This window comes from Gossypium hirsutum, chromosome A06 (assembly GCF_007990345.1).
Source record: "Gossypium hirsutum isolate 1008001.06 chromosome A06, Gossypium_hirsutum_v2.1, whole genome shotgun sequence".
NCBI classification, from domain to species: domain Eukaryota; kingdom Viridiplantae; phylum Streptophyta; class Magnoliopsida; order Malvales; family Malvaceae; genus Gossypium; species Gossypium hirsutum.
This window is the reverse complement of record NC_053429.1, coordinates 6,666,733-6,679,429: the sequence shown is the minus strand read 5'-3', so window position 1 is coordinate 6,679,429 and position 12,697 is coordinate 6,666,733. Positions and strand designations below refer to the sequence as shown.

General features: G+C 33.4%; 2 protein-coding genes across 4 annotated transcripts; both read right to left on the bottom strand.

Annotated features, from left to right (window-relative positions):
- Positions 1–406: 406 nt before the first annotated feature.
- Positions 407–5,253, bottom strand: LOC121230372 (probable 6-phosphogluconolactonase 2). Its single transcript, XM_041114994.1, has 4 exons — positions 5,077–5,253; positions 4,932–4,983; positions 2,314–2,397; positions 407–1,034 (listed from the first exon to the last, which is right to left on the bottom strand). Exons 1-4 carry the CDS (start codon positions 5,232–5,234, stop codon positions 531–533), a joined length of 798 nt encoding a protein of 265 aa, XP_040970928.1. The 5' UTR covers positions 5,235–5,253; the 3' UTR covers positions 407–530.
- Positions 5,254–7,178: 1,925 nt separating this feature from the next.
- On the bottom strand, positions 7,179–12,697 carry LOC107962485 (uncharacterized). Of its 3 annotated transcripts, none has more exons than XM_041114992.1 (2): positions 12,564–12,697; positions 7,179–8,549 (listed from the first exon to the last, which is right to left on the bottom strand). In XM_041114992.1, exon 2 carries the CDS (start codon positions 8,534–8,536, stop codon positions 7,598–7,600), a length of 939 nt encoding a protein of 312 aa, XP_040970926.1. In that variant the 5' UTR covers positions 8,537–8,549; positions 12,564–12,697; the 3' UTR covers positions 7,179–7,597. The 3 variants fall into 3 exon arrangements, with proteins under 3 accessions (XP_040970926.1, XP_016754382.1, XP_016754381.1); XM_016898893.2 differs by lacking the exon at positions 12,564–12,697 and adding an exon at positions 11,207–11,654 and having other exon boundaries at positions 7,179–8,544; XM_016898892.2 differs by lacking the exon at positions 12,564–12,697 and adding an exon at positions 11,207–11,596.

Here is a 12,697-nt window from a genome sequence, read left to right as displayed (position 1 = left end):
TCTAGGTAAAAGTGTTGCTAGATCTATGAGAAACAATTCTTAGAGGGCTTTATCATAATAGAGCATAATGATGTTGTTTGTAAAATTAGAATATGAGATGATAAAGATAGTCTATTTGAGACTTGGTCTTTTGTGTATCACTGATGTGGCGTTTCTCTTGAGCTTTTGGCACTGGTTTTTTAGTTTACTAGAGTTCATTATTAGGTGGTTTGACAATGGAACAACTAAGATGCAATTTTCAACGGTTTAATCAAGAACACGACATTTGTGTGCATTAATGTGTAGTGTCTTATTTATCGTTTTTATATCTTATTGTTTATAGTTTCTATTAATATGTTTTACTTTAAAAAAAAGTTTAAGGAATTATCTGAATATTATATATTAACTTAAAATAAAGATAAAAGTGTTAATAGAAAAAATATTTTTATCAACATCATGTTGATGTTAATAACTAATAAGTGTTAAATGCTTATCACATTTCCAAATTAAGGCTTAAGGGTGTATTTTTAGTGAGCAAATAACATTTGAGGTTAGGAGTCTGTAGCTGACGTGGCGTAAGGTTCATTGGCACGTGGGAACAAGGAAGCAGCCGAAGCATCCGCAAACCAAACGAGGTTTCCATCTCGAGGCAAGACCATTTGGGCCGGGTGCGAACGAATGGGCTTCCGACCCACCATAGTATCCATGAAAGGACGGGCGGTATCCAACCCAGAAGCCACGATGGTCACGTTGGCAGCTGCGTTGATGACGGGGAGAGTGAGGGTGACGCTCTCGCATGACTCGTCCTTGGAAACGCAAGCTACCCACTGAGACTCTTCTTCCAGCACCGGATGATTGGGGTAGAGAGACGCCACGTGGCCTCCGGAACCTAGAGATAGAAGGATAAGATCGAATCTGGGACAGTCGGTTGATCGGGAAACCTGGACCGTTCGACTTTTGAGTTGTTGTCGGATGGCAAACTCATAGCTATTGGCTGCTGATTCGGCTGATAGTCCGGGGCTCACTGGGTTAACGTGTGCTGGCAGTAAAGGAACCTGTGCATATTGAATCCGTAATCAATTACACTAATTAAATGCTTTGGATTAATAAGAAATGGATAAGAACAATTATGGATAAGTGATAATGATAATGGAGAAAAAGGACAAAAGAGGCAGTCACTTCATAAAAACCTTTTGGCTTTTCTACACTACTTCCAACACTCTCCTAACGCCCTTTCTAGCTGTCAATTCAATTTTGTGGATGAAATATAAAGTTAAATTTTGTTGTTAGTTGTCCTTTTTATAAATAATATTAAAATTTTAATTGCGAAACAAATTAATTATGAAAATAACGTGTTTGTTAAAGTAACGTTATGTATTGCCTAACACATTAGTAATATCGGTAAATTTAAAAAAAAAATTGATAAAAAATTGAAAAAAGAAATAAATAATTTTTTGTGATACCACCTAACATATTGACATCATTAATGAATTTAGAGAAGCCAGTCTGCTGTTGAAAATAATTTTTTCTCAACAATTAATATCTTAACCCCTAAAATTATAATTTTATTTATCTACTGTCGCTTAGTAAATTAGCGGCACCAATTAAATTTTTTTTAGTTTTTTCTTTCAAATTTATTTTTTTAAATTCACTGATATCATTAATGTGTCAAGTGACATTCAAAATTATTGTAGTAAACACTTTATTTTTGTAATTAATTTATTTCTCACCTTATTTTTATAATTAATTAATTTTTTAATATAATTTTTATAAAAAAGCCTAAATTTAGTTTTTATGTTTTTATTTTCAATCTTAATTTAAATGATAGTTAGTAATATCAATTTTATGCCTACAAATATATCATTTCATGTTTAACATTATATTAATTTATTATTTTTATATAATACCCATAAAAAATTATTTTATTTAAATTAATGAATTTAATAGTTATTGAAATTTAAAATTTTGAAGTTATAAAAAGTAAAATTCAATGCTATGCCTCGGATTTCAAATTTTAAAAATATAAAAATTAAAATTAATTAAATTAAAATATAAAAAATTAAATCAACAATAATTTAAAAAGAAAAAAAAAACACCACCAAAAATTTTATCCAAGCTAACTCTACCCAAGTTCAATAGGAGGTAATATGACTCCAAAAATAAATAAATAAAAGAATGTTCATGCCAATTTTCATGATAATGAGGTTAAGCATGATCCACCATCCTATTTCTCGCTATATTTACTGGTATTATAATCGAGCTCTTTAACTGTTTGACAACTATTCAGAGGGAAAGTAAACTGAAAGAAATTAAGGATGAAAAATATATGAAAACCTTGGAGATAAACCATTGCTTGGCTTGCCAATAGTAACTATCAGGGTGTCGCTTAGGGACTACATTTTCCTCTGCCCAAAATACATGCTGTTGACACCATTTTTTTGACAAAACGGAGTCGACTTGGATTTTGAAAAAGAAAACGAAAATGGGAGTCGCCACCAATCTTTTTTGATGAGGTGTGATTGGGTCACCTCGAAAAGTGGTTGTTTTTAATAAACAATTTAATTTTTATTAAAACAACGCTTTTGGTCTACGAAATTCAGAAAAACGGGTTCGGGAGTCGGTTACGCTCGAGGAAGGATTAGCACCCTCGATACGCCCAAAATTGGTACCTAATTAATTACTTAATGTCTTGGTATCGAAAATTGAGAACTTTAAAGAATTAAAAATACGATCCTTCTTATTAATGTTATTTTAAAATTACTCGAATAAATCAAAATAAAAAAATGCCTTCTTATCTCGAAGTAACAAAATGTCACATCCAGTAAGTTAGGACACAACACATCGTATTTTTGAGAGTAAGCTTGCTTTTTCATTTTTTATTTAAACCTCATTTATTTTAATTTTAAAATCAACGCGAGAAAAATCGAAGCTCAGAAAGTTAGGGCACGATTTCTCGAATCTTCTAAATACGGAATATTGCATTTATCTTCGAAATTTTACCCTTTTGAATTTTGAGTATGATTTAGTGGAATTTTTAAAAAACAAATACGTGCGATTTTGATTATATTTGAAAAAAAAAATTGTTCAGAAGGGAAAGAATGCCGTACACGACCTATAATGAATATGCAACATAGACTTAAAATCCATAACATAATATGCATCATAAAGTATACACATAACATAGATACAAATAAATCGAAATGCATGAATAATAATGTAAGAAACAATATAACAATAATATTAATATAATAACAAAACAAATACAATTCTAATAGATTTAGATTTTAAAACATTTGAAGATGACAAATAAATAATTAATAGAATGAAATTGCAATAATAATGGCAAGGATTAAAATAAACAAAATTAATATTTAAAATAGTGAATGAATAAATAAAATAAAACCTAAAGATAGGCATATATATATGTTTATTTTAAAAAAATAAAAACGTATATTTATATATATATATATTAAAATGTATGCTTATGAATTATAAAATATAGAAAATACATAAAAAGAAATAAATTTTAAAATATAAAGAATATGTATAAATATGCGTGTATATATATTTATGAAAATAAAAGAGGATATATAAGTATGTACATATATAAAAATTTAAAGTATGCAGGCAAATACATATATGTATGTAAGTTATAATATATAAATGTAAGCGTATGTGTATATAAATATTAAATATGTATATATATAGTAAAATTTGAAGTAAAATAAAAATAAAAAATAAGGATAATAACAGTATGTAAATAAAAAAATAATATCACATTTATCAATTTAATTAATAAGATAACCAAAAAATAAAGGAAAAATGGGTTAAATTTAAAAGAAACAAAGGAAAGAGGGACCAATTCGCCATACGCTGAAAGTATGAGGGAGCGAAGGAGAAAATATCCCAAGCCCCCTTGTGCGCGGCGTTTCAGTGCAAAGGGCACACATGGTCAAAGGACCCAATTGAAACAGGCACAGAACTCGCATCCCAAATTTAAATAAATAAATAAAAAGGTCAGATTGCATTTCAACGCGAAATGGAGGGACCGAAGGCGCAAAATTACCCATTAGGGCAAAAGTGCGCAGGTTTCCCTTTCAAACGGCGCCGTATGGAATCTTATAAATAAAAATAAATAAATAAATAAAACCCTAAAAAAGAAATCAGCCCCCATTTCTTTCTCTTTTCTTTCAGACAAACTGAAGATCCCATACCCCTCAATCCCTTTTCTCAACCGCTCCAAATCGCCGCCATGGCCGGTGGCCGGCGTCACGCGACGGAGTTCCCGGTCTGCGCAGTTGAAGCATATTCAGAGGGCCTGAACTTTTGGAAGGGGAGTCGAGGAGAAAACAAGACCTTTGGCCCCTCTCGAGCCGAATCCGACGACGGCAAAGGACCATCGCCGGCCAGTCCAAGGGCCGATTCAGGTATTCTTTTCTTTTCTCTTTTTTGATTTTTTAATTACTTTAGAATAGATTTGCAAAGAAAAAAAACAAAATAAGATCAAACAAATAAGAGAAAACCAAGAAGAAATAGCAAGGATTCAACCTTTTAAAATTTCTATTCCTTTTGATTTCTGATGTGGGTTTTACAAAGAAAAAAAAATCCCCCAAAATCCCGTGATGAAGCCCCCATTTCTCCCCTATTTTCAACTCTTTATAGCCATATTACATCGTTTTTCTTTCTGCTTTTTCTTTCTCATTCCTGGTGTTTTCTCTCCTTTTGCAGATGGAGCAGGTACACGGCACTGGTGCAGATGGGACGTGCGGCGATGGGACAAGGGCGGTGGCAACAGGTCCTAGCATGCGGCGCCCTAGGGTTAGGTTTTTTAATTTTTGCTGAAATTGTTTTAAGTTAGGCCATGGTTGGTTTGGGTCTGGGCCGTTTGGGCCTGTAATGTCATTTGGGCTTGTAACGGGTAGTGGGCCACCGAGTAAATGGGCCTGCAACACATGCCATTTCGACCACTCCACTAGTCTCACATATGGTGCCTTGCTAAGTTTCCTGCATTGCAAAACCATGTATCAAGCAACAAACCAGGAAACAAAGGCAAATTTTAATGAGTGCTGCATGCAAAGGTTATGTGATAATGAGTACCCTAAACGAATTGGTATGTCTCCTCCAGAGAGAACAAGAGAAAAAGAGCCTCTTTCTTTCACAGCAGATTCAGCAACTTGAAGCACGTAGTCAGCAAGGTTTGACGACAGCTCGTCACTGCTATCAAATATTCTCATCTCTGGCTTTATCTTCTCCATTCCCCCCCACTATACTTTTCTCTTCTCAACCACTAACTTAATGTGTGTATATAAAGGGAGAGAGACAAGTGAAATTGGGTATTTGCAGGTTGAATTGAAAATGATATGTAGGGTTTGGTTCACGTTGCTTGAACAATTGAGACCGCATTAAATAAGTAATATTCTTTCCCCGTACAAAGATGGAAGAAAAACCCTAGCTGGTGTAAGTATGGTATGTAAAATATATTAAACGTTTGAAATACGAAAGAGTCCCCTTTTGTCGGTTGTGGGGTTAATAAAGAAACATGATTGCTTGTAGTTTTAAAAGTTTGACTAAAGTTTAGGATAAGGATGAAGTTGTAAAGGGCTAGCTGGTTGGGCGAGTGACTGAGGACCGAGAACCGAGAACCAGCAATGCATTTACAAACCCATTTTAGTTATCCTTCAAATTTTATGGAGGCATACACTACGACGACAAATTGCTTTAATTATACTTTCCAAATCCCAAATGGGAAATGGCCAAATGGGTGTTCTTAATGATCACTCAGTCCTTTCTTGTGTCTATATCGGCTTCCGTTTCTCTTTTGTCTTGCTTTGGGTCCATTTCAATGCTAAAATGAAGCAGCAGCAATGGGAGAAAATCGAAAGTTGACTCTGCTAGCTAGATCTATTTTAATTTAAGATCTATTTTTATTTGCTAATTTTAGTTGTTTTATTTTAAAAATTATATAAAAGTAAAAAAATACAAAATATATCAAAATAATAATAATAATTTAATAGAAGTTATATATGTCATTTCCTAACCGAGTAGATACTCGATTGATCAGTGACACCAACTCAGTCATTAATTTAAATAATAGTATAAATATACAATTGATTAATGTAATAAATAAATATATAAAAAAATCAAAATGAAGTTTTGGTTGAACGGTAAATATAAGATTTTACTAATTCAATTAGCATGAATTTAACCCATATCTATATTTTTATTAGTTTTTGTTAAAATAAAAAAAATAAAATTCCCTTAAATTATATATCTTAATTTATTTAAAGAAAATTAATTTCGTAATTGAATTATTACCCAATTGACTCATTACACCGGCCCAGTCAAAAACTTAAATAATAATATAAATATATTAATTTACTATTTTTTTTTTTGTAACAAATTTGAAATTTGAATAAAGACCTTTTAGCTATAAATTAATGATAAGGTTATTTTTGAGGGTACACACTCACTTATGGACTGGATTCTTAAAATGCTAAGGCAAACGAAGTCATCAGATGAGGAGGCAGGAATGTTTTCATAACCTTTTCTTCTATATTATGGTGCATTTGAAATCACAGAAATAAGGTTATTTTTAGGGTAAAACCCAAATCCAGTCGCCACTATTAACATGGCTAAAGTTTATGCCACTAGAGTGATTAAAGCTAATGAGAACCGGAGAGAATTTAGACCAATTGAGCAAATAAATATGGGGATGCCAATGGAAAATGTTCCAATATCAGGATCCAACATATTCATTGGATACAAGAAAAATAACATCAGAACCAGTGTGGTAATTCTCATCAAGGGGAGTACGAAGGAAATTCTTAAGAAAACTTTTGGGCATGTCATTGGAATCAAAGGCAAGCTGCTGATTGCTTTTACCGAAGGGATACTTCATCTGTAGTATCCTGGATTAAAGACAAACTGCTGGGGAAAGAATTTGCAGGCGATGAAATTCGGGTCAATTGGGAAATCACATCGTTATGGGACGACATAGCTGCAATACAAATAGGACTCGGCAAATAGGGAGGCACCAAAAATGACTCGAGCCAATTAAATTAACATCGTAAATCTTTTTGTCATACTATTTGTGATTCTTACTCGGATTGAGGAGAGAAAAAGGATTAGGACACAAACAAATAAGCAAACCTCAAATCATCCATTGAAAGGATTATTTAATTCTCCAGTAAGCTCAATCATGAAAAGAGAAACCATTAAAGAATTTATTTAATTCTCCTCTGAATCTATTTTCTTAACGCTGTACATCGCAGAAAAAATATTCTGGAGAATAAAGGGCGCCTTCAAATGCAACATCATCAGCAAAATGTTGCCAGTTTCTAAAACAAAAGCGTATAGATCAGGAAAACAAAGTTTTTTAGATTTATGCTGCTACTGCTGTAAAATGACTGCAATGCACGAGGGAACTGACTGCAAAAATACCTTCGGCTCACCTCGACAACTAAACATCTAATTACCAATGAACGACTTCCCTACAGTTTGTTCATTTACCTGCTACCTAACGTTGCATCACGTTGAGGTATAAATTTCACCTTGTGATGGCAAGCTTCAAATAGATTTAGGTATTCTGAATTGCAGATAAGAAAAAGGTGGATGGAAGTTATCGGCCACCATTACGTCCTCGGACCCTGGGGATACGCCTTAGTCCCACTGAACCCAACAAGCGAGCAGGCCAAGTTCGAGCTACTGGGGGAACAGCACGGAAAGCACGGCGCATCCCAAAGTCATCCTCTTCATATAGGTCATAGTCCATGAATCTACCATGCATGTGAACAGAAGAGTCTAGCCGAATAAAATCATCATCAAAAGGATTGCCAAAAGAGTCATCTGAATCAGATTCATCTCTGTAGATACGACCACGATAGCCTGGCTCAATCACGTAATCACCCAAGACTAGTGCCCCTGGTGTTGATGACATAATTGTGCTGATCACATCATCTCGCTCTCTCTCATTTTCAAGCTTTTTCCATTTTTCTTCAAGTACAGGGTCCACTGCTCGAGGTCGTGCTAATGGGTGCTTTGCCCTAACATGTTTCTTAAGCTCCTTGTAAGTTCCAACAAAAGAGCACTTGTCTTGCATGCAGGCCCTTTTTTTCCGATTGAGATATTTCCGTACAGGTTCTACCACTGTCCAACCTTTCACTTGACCACGACAAAGCGGGCATAGAAGCTCTGGTACTTCCATCTTTTCAGAGGGTTGTCCCACATTTGCATTATCCACCGACCCATTGTCAGCTGAAGTCGCCTTAGTGTATGCCTTCTTGTATTGCTCAAGACAATTGGAAAAGCGCCGGCTAGTAGCACACATGTAAGGGCGGCAACCCTTATCATAAGAGGAACAAAGGAGGAGGACAGCATTGTGCGGGAACTCCAGACAAACTGAACATTTTGCAGCTTCCCAATCTTTCTTCTCCGAATCTTTGGAACACTTCTTCTTTTGGTAGCCTTTGCCAGCCTTCTTAGGACAAGATGGCAATAGGTGAGGATTCACACTTTTATGGCAAGAGTCAGTCTTTCGCACTTTGCTAACTTTGGCCATTTGCAATTCTAACCTAAAGCAGAGGAGAGATAGGAAAAGATCAATATCATTAATTATTGTGTAACAAATACAAGATGATTAATATATGCCTATCACTTTATATAAAATTCAGAACAATGTGATCACATATTTCATATCTTCTGATGAGTGAGTCTATTAAAATTTTCAAGCAGGCTAAACTAAAGTGTAGTCCATGCTTTTAATGCTTGTTATAGACCTCAAAATGAGTAGAATAACAATAACAATGCTCTTTGTTTTGATGGCAAAGTAGGAATAAAGCCTAGGACAACAAAGTCGCTATGTCACCAGGGAGAGAGGGTTAATTGTTAGAATGGGTGCGTATTCTTGGGAAAAAATAACCTACGAAAGAACAGAACCCAATGCCAACAAATTGATATATATATCTCAAGCAATATTAATGGACTTATTGAGTAACTAAACAATGAAGCTGAACTACTGTCCAAGCATTCATGTTATTTCCTCAAAAGATGAGATATGATTGTTGATAATACTACCACTGACAATTTCAAAAAGACACTCAAAACAATTTAATAGAAGGGCTGATTTATTTGTGTGAATCAATTAACTTCTCTATATGTTCTACGTGACAGATTGAATAATCACAAAATGTAGGCAAGCATACAAAAGAGCCAGATCAGGAGTTTATATATTACAACAAAGAACATTCTGTGCATGTCTCAAAAAAAAAAAAAACCCTAGTTGACATGAAATGAGTAATGAAGTGCCAAACAAAATATGAAAGTGGGACAAAGGTTTAAATCCATCACCATCACCATTTCCTTTTCTTTATTAATTATTCAGTTAGCACTTTTACCTAGCCCTACACATCAGGCTATTCTAACCTGACCTCATAGCATGTATTGGATAGCATCCACCAGATCAAGAAAAGGTCCAACCGTTTGAAGCCTTGACCTCTTGGTGATATTCAATTAAGATCACCAAAAAAATTGGTGGATATAAGTACATATTTAATCTGCATTGCACCTTTTATAAATAATTTAGAAACCAAAATCAAACTATATAAAAAAACTTTTCCTTCTAAGTTACAAGTTTCAAGGACAAATATAGGCTTCAATGTAATGCCTAGTTCAGCTTAATATGAAGCTTGTATAACTTTAAGAAATTAAACAAAAAATGATTCTATGCACCTTAAAGAATAGTAGAAAGCCTGCTCAACAGGGTTAACAACTAAAGCATTACTAACCAATAATTCAGACTGCAAAATTTGCCAATTCCTTTATTTTAAAGTGTTACCAGCCAAAGGAGTAGAAAATAAGTGACTTTGAATCAAACTCTAAACTCTATAGAACCTGTCTCCAAAATAATTTATTGTTAAAAAAGCTTTAACAGCAAACCATTAAAAAGAGGTAAAGCACAAAGATATTATCCACCATGTTTTTAATAAAGTATCTCAACTTGTAACGGAAGATCAACAGTGTTCTTGAGATCTTAATTATTCTAATACTACCAATAATCCACAGCTTATGTAACAAGAAAAATGCTTTTGAAAAATCACAAATCATTCCAATACAAAAGGACTGGTCATTCACTAAAATCTATATAGTTGGAGACCAAGGAAAAGATGGAAATGAACTTTACAATAAGCAGCAGTTCCACCATCATATGGACTAGATAGCAAAGATTAAGAGCAGGAAAAAAAAAGGGTTGGGGGTGACATGCTAAACATTGCAAAAATATTGAGAATATAGAACAAAATTGGCTTTACTTTTTACTGTTGAGTCATTATAACAAAAAAATGAATAAACTATTCACCAGAAAATGGATGTTACCACTTCCCAGCGTAAATCTATACTTCGAAGTTGCACCATAACAGCAAGAACTTGTTGAATCATTTCCCATTAGTAACCAGAGCCGAAAGCAAAATTGAAATATTAACAATATGTAATCAAAAATGGTTTTGCTTTTTTACTGTTTGAGTATACATTATAACAAACAAATAATAATAATGAACTATTTAGTATTTAGCATCAGAAAATAAAAGCCCCCAATTTAAAACTATTCTCTGAAGTTGAACTACAATACCAAGTCGTTTCACATTAATCCTTGAAAAGCTAAAGTGTGCAACTCTTAAATTATTGAAGCAATAGCTCACCTTTCTAATTATGCTTCAATAACCACTAAAATTAACAAATGCTTTCTCGCAGCCAAAACTAATGGAATAGAATATTGGTGTTTAGTTAAAATCCCAATCACTAATTTGAATCATAAGCAAACAAAGAAACTTGCAGAATTATTCAAAACTTAGAAAAGAAAAGTCCCGATGAAGCAACATATAAACACTAACATGATACCATAAATACAATATATATGGTCTAACTTCTAACCAGAGAAAAAGTTAAAGTGAAAAAAAGAAGAGAGGGGGAAAGCAACCATTGTTGAAAACCAATTTAAAATTTGAAACATAAGGCGCAATCAGAATCTAATTTATCTTAACTCATCAGTTTTCCTAAAATACAGGTATATGGACACATAAATATCCGATTAACCTAAATCAGGATAACGTAGATCGAAACATCGAATATCAAAATATAACATATTTCAAATTAAAATCCAAATTGATAATCAAATGAAATGAATGTCGGAGAGATAAACGGTAGAGATCGAACCGGAATTCAAGATCTAGCGTACCTGTGAATGTGACCGTCGATCTGAAACCCTTTGAATACAAAAGAAGGGAAGAAAAGAAAGAAAGAGGCTTCTGGTAGGTGTGAAAGAATAGAAGATGTTAAAATTTGGGAGAAGGGAAAGAAGCCGATGTTCACGTAGGGGTGAGATAAACGTTTGCGTGGGAAAGTGGTGGATTGCTTTTCCGTTTCCGCCGCTGCTACTGGCGGTGTGGAGAGGAGAGAGGAATAATAAATTTACGTCTTTACCCCTCTCTCTGTCCCTTTTTTCTTTTAATTTAAAAATCTCTGATCGGCTTCCCTGGCTTCTCAGACTGGATTCGAGAATTTATTGATTGAGATTTGAGAGTAAGGCTTTTAAAAAGGGTAAACTTCACCAAACCCCATTGAACTTTGGTTAATTTTTATTTTTTGCCACTAAGCTTTTAAAATTTATAAAGATACCAATAATGTTATCGCATTATTACAAAGATGTCACTTCATTTTTTACCGTCGCTACTTAGGTAACAGCCTCTAACGTGACACATTAAATGTGGCACACTTTTAAAATATTTTATTTTTTTTTCTTTTTAATATTAAATTATTTAATTTATTTATTTCTTTGTTTTCTTTTTCCTTTTTTCTTCTTTTTTCCTTTTCTTCTTCTTCTTCTTTTCACCCGATTTTCCTTCCTAGCAAATCCTAGCAGAAACAACCAATCTTTTAGGCTACTTTCAATGTTGATGAGTAGGCTTGTAATGCTTTTGATTCGCTTACAAAAGTCAAAACAACCCGAATTTGGAATCATTTTCTCCAATTTAACTCACATTTAGATTTTGAGGATTTTTGTAGTTAGGCAAGCCAAAAAAAAAAAATAGAGTTCAATTTAACCTTATAGAGAGACCAGAAAAGATCAAAACTTTATAAATACATCTCACTATTAGCATCTACAACAAAAAATTCAAGCTTATTTGTTTTCGACAAAACCCAAAGAACTTATCTTTTTTACTAACCTGCCCATGAAGATACCCGAATTGTAGCACCCACTACGAGGAAGAAAAACGCTTACTAAAAGGACAAAAAGTAAACATTTGCCTTCAAAAACTACCCAAGATCATTGCCTTATAAAAGTCTGTGTATATATACCAAAAATTACAAAACCAGACCCTAATTTGGCTTTCAAAATTAAAAAAAAAACAAAATAAAAATCACACAAAAATAACTGTCCTATTCCTTAAATTTGAAGATAACAATACCAAAAGTAAAAAAAATAAACGAAAAATCCCCCAAAAAAATCAGAAGGAAAAAGATGAAGAATATGAAGAAAAATTTGTTGAAAATTGTTGAAAACGAAAGAAAAAGTTGAGGTGAAAGAGACATACCTGCGAAACTTTATAATCAATTTCTTTTTCCCTTCCTGAGTATTGAAATGCTAGATTTATTCCGTCCTAAAAATCAAAAAAGGTGAAAGGAAGAACAGAAGGAAAAAGTTAAAGGAAAAAGAAAATAAAGAAAA

Coding starts and splice junctions, on each gene's coding strand:
- LOC121230372 (XM_041114994.1), bottom strand. CDS start 5,234: ATGGAGAAGATAAAGCCAGAGATGAGAATATTTGATAGCAGTGACGAG. Junction 2,398..4,931: donor TGGAGTGGTCGAAATGGCAT/GTGTTGCAGGCC, acceptor TGTCAACAGCAT/GTATTTTGGGCAGAGGAAAA. Junction 1,035..2,313: donor AGCAATGGTTTATCTCCAAG/GTTTTCATATAT, acceptor CAATATGCACAG/GTTCCTTTACTGCCAGCACA.
- LOC107962485 (XM_041114992.1), bottom strand. CDS start 8,536: ATGGCCAAAGTTAGCAAAGTGCGAAAGACTGACTCTTGCCATAAAAGT.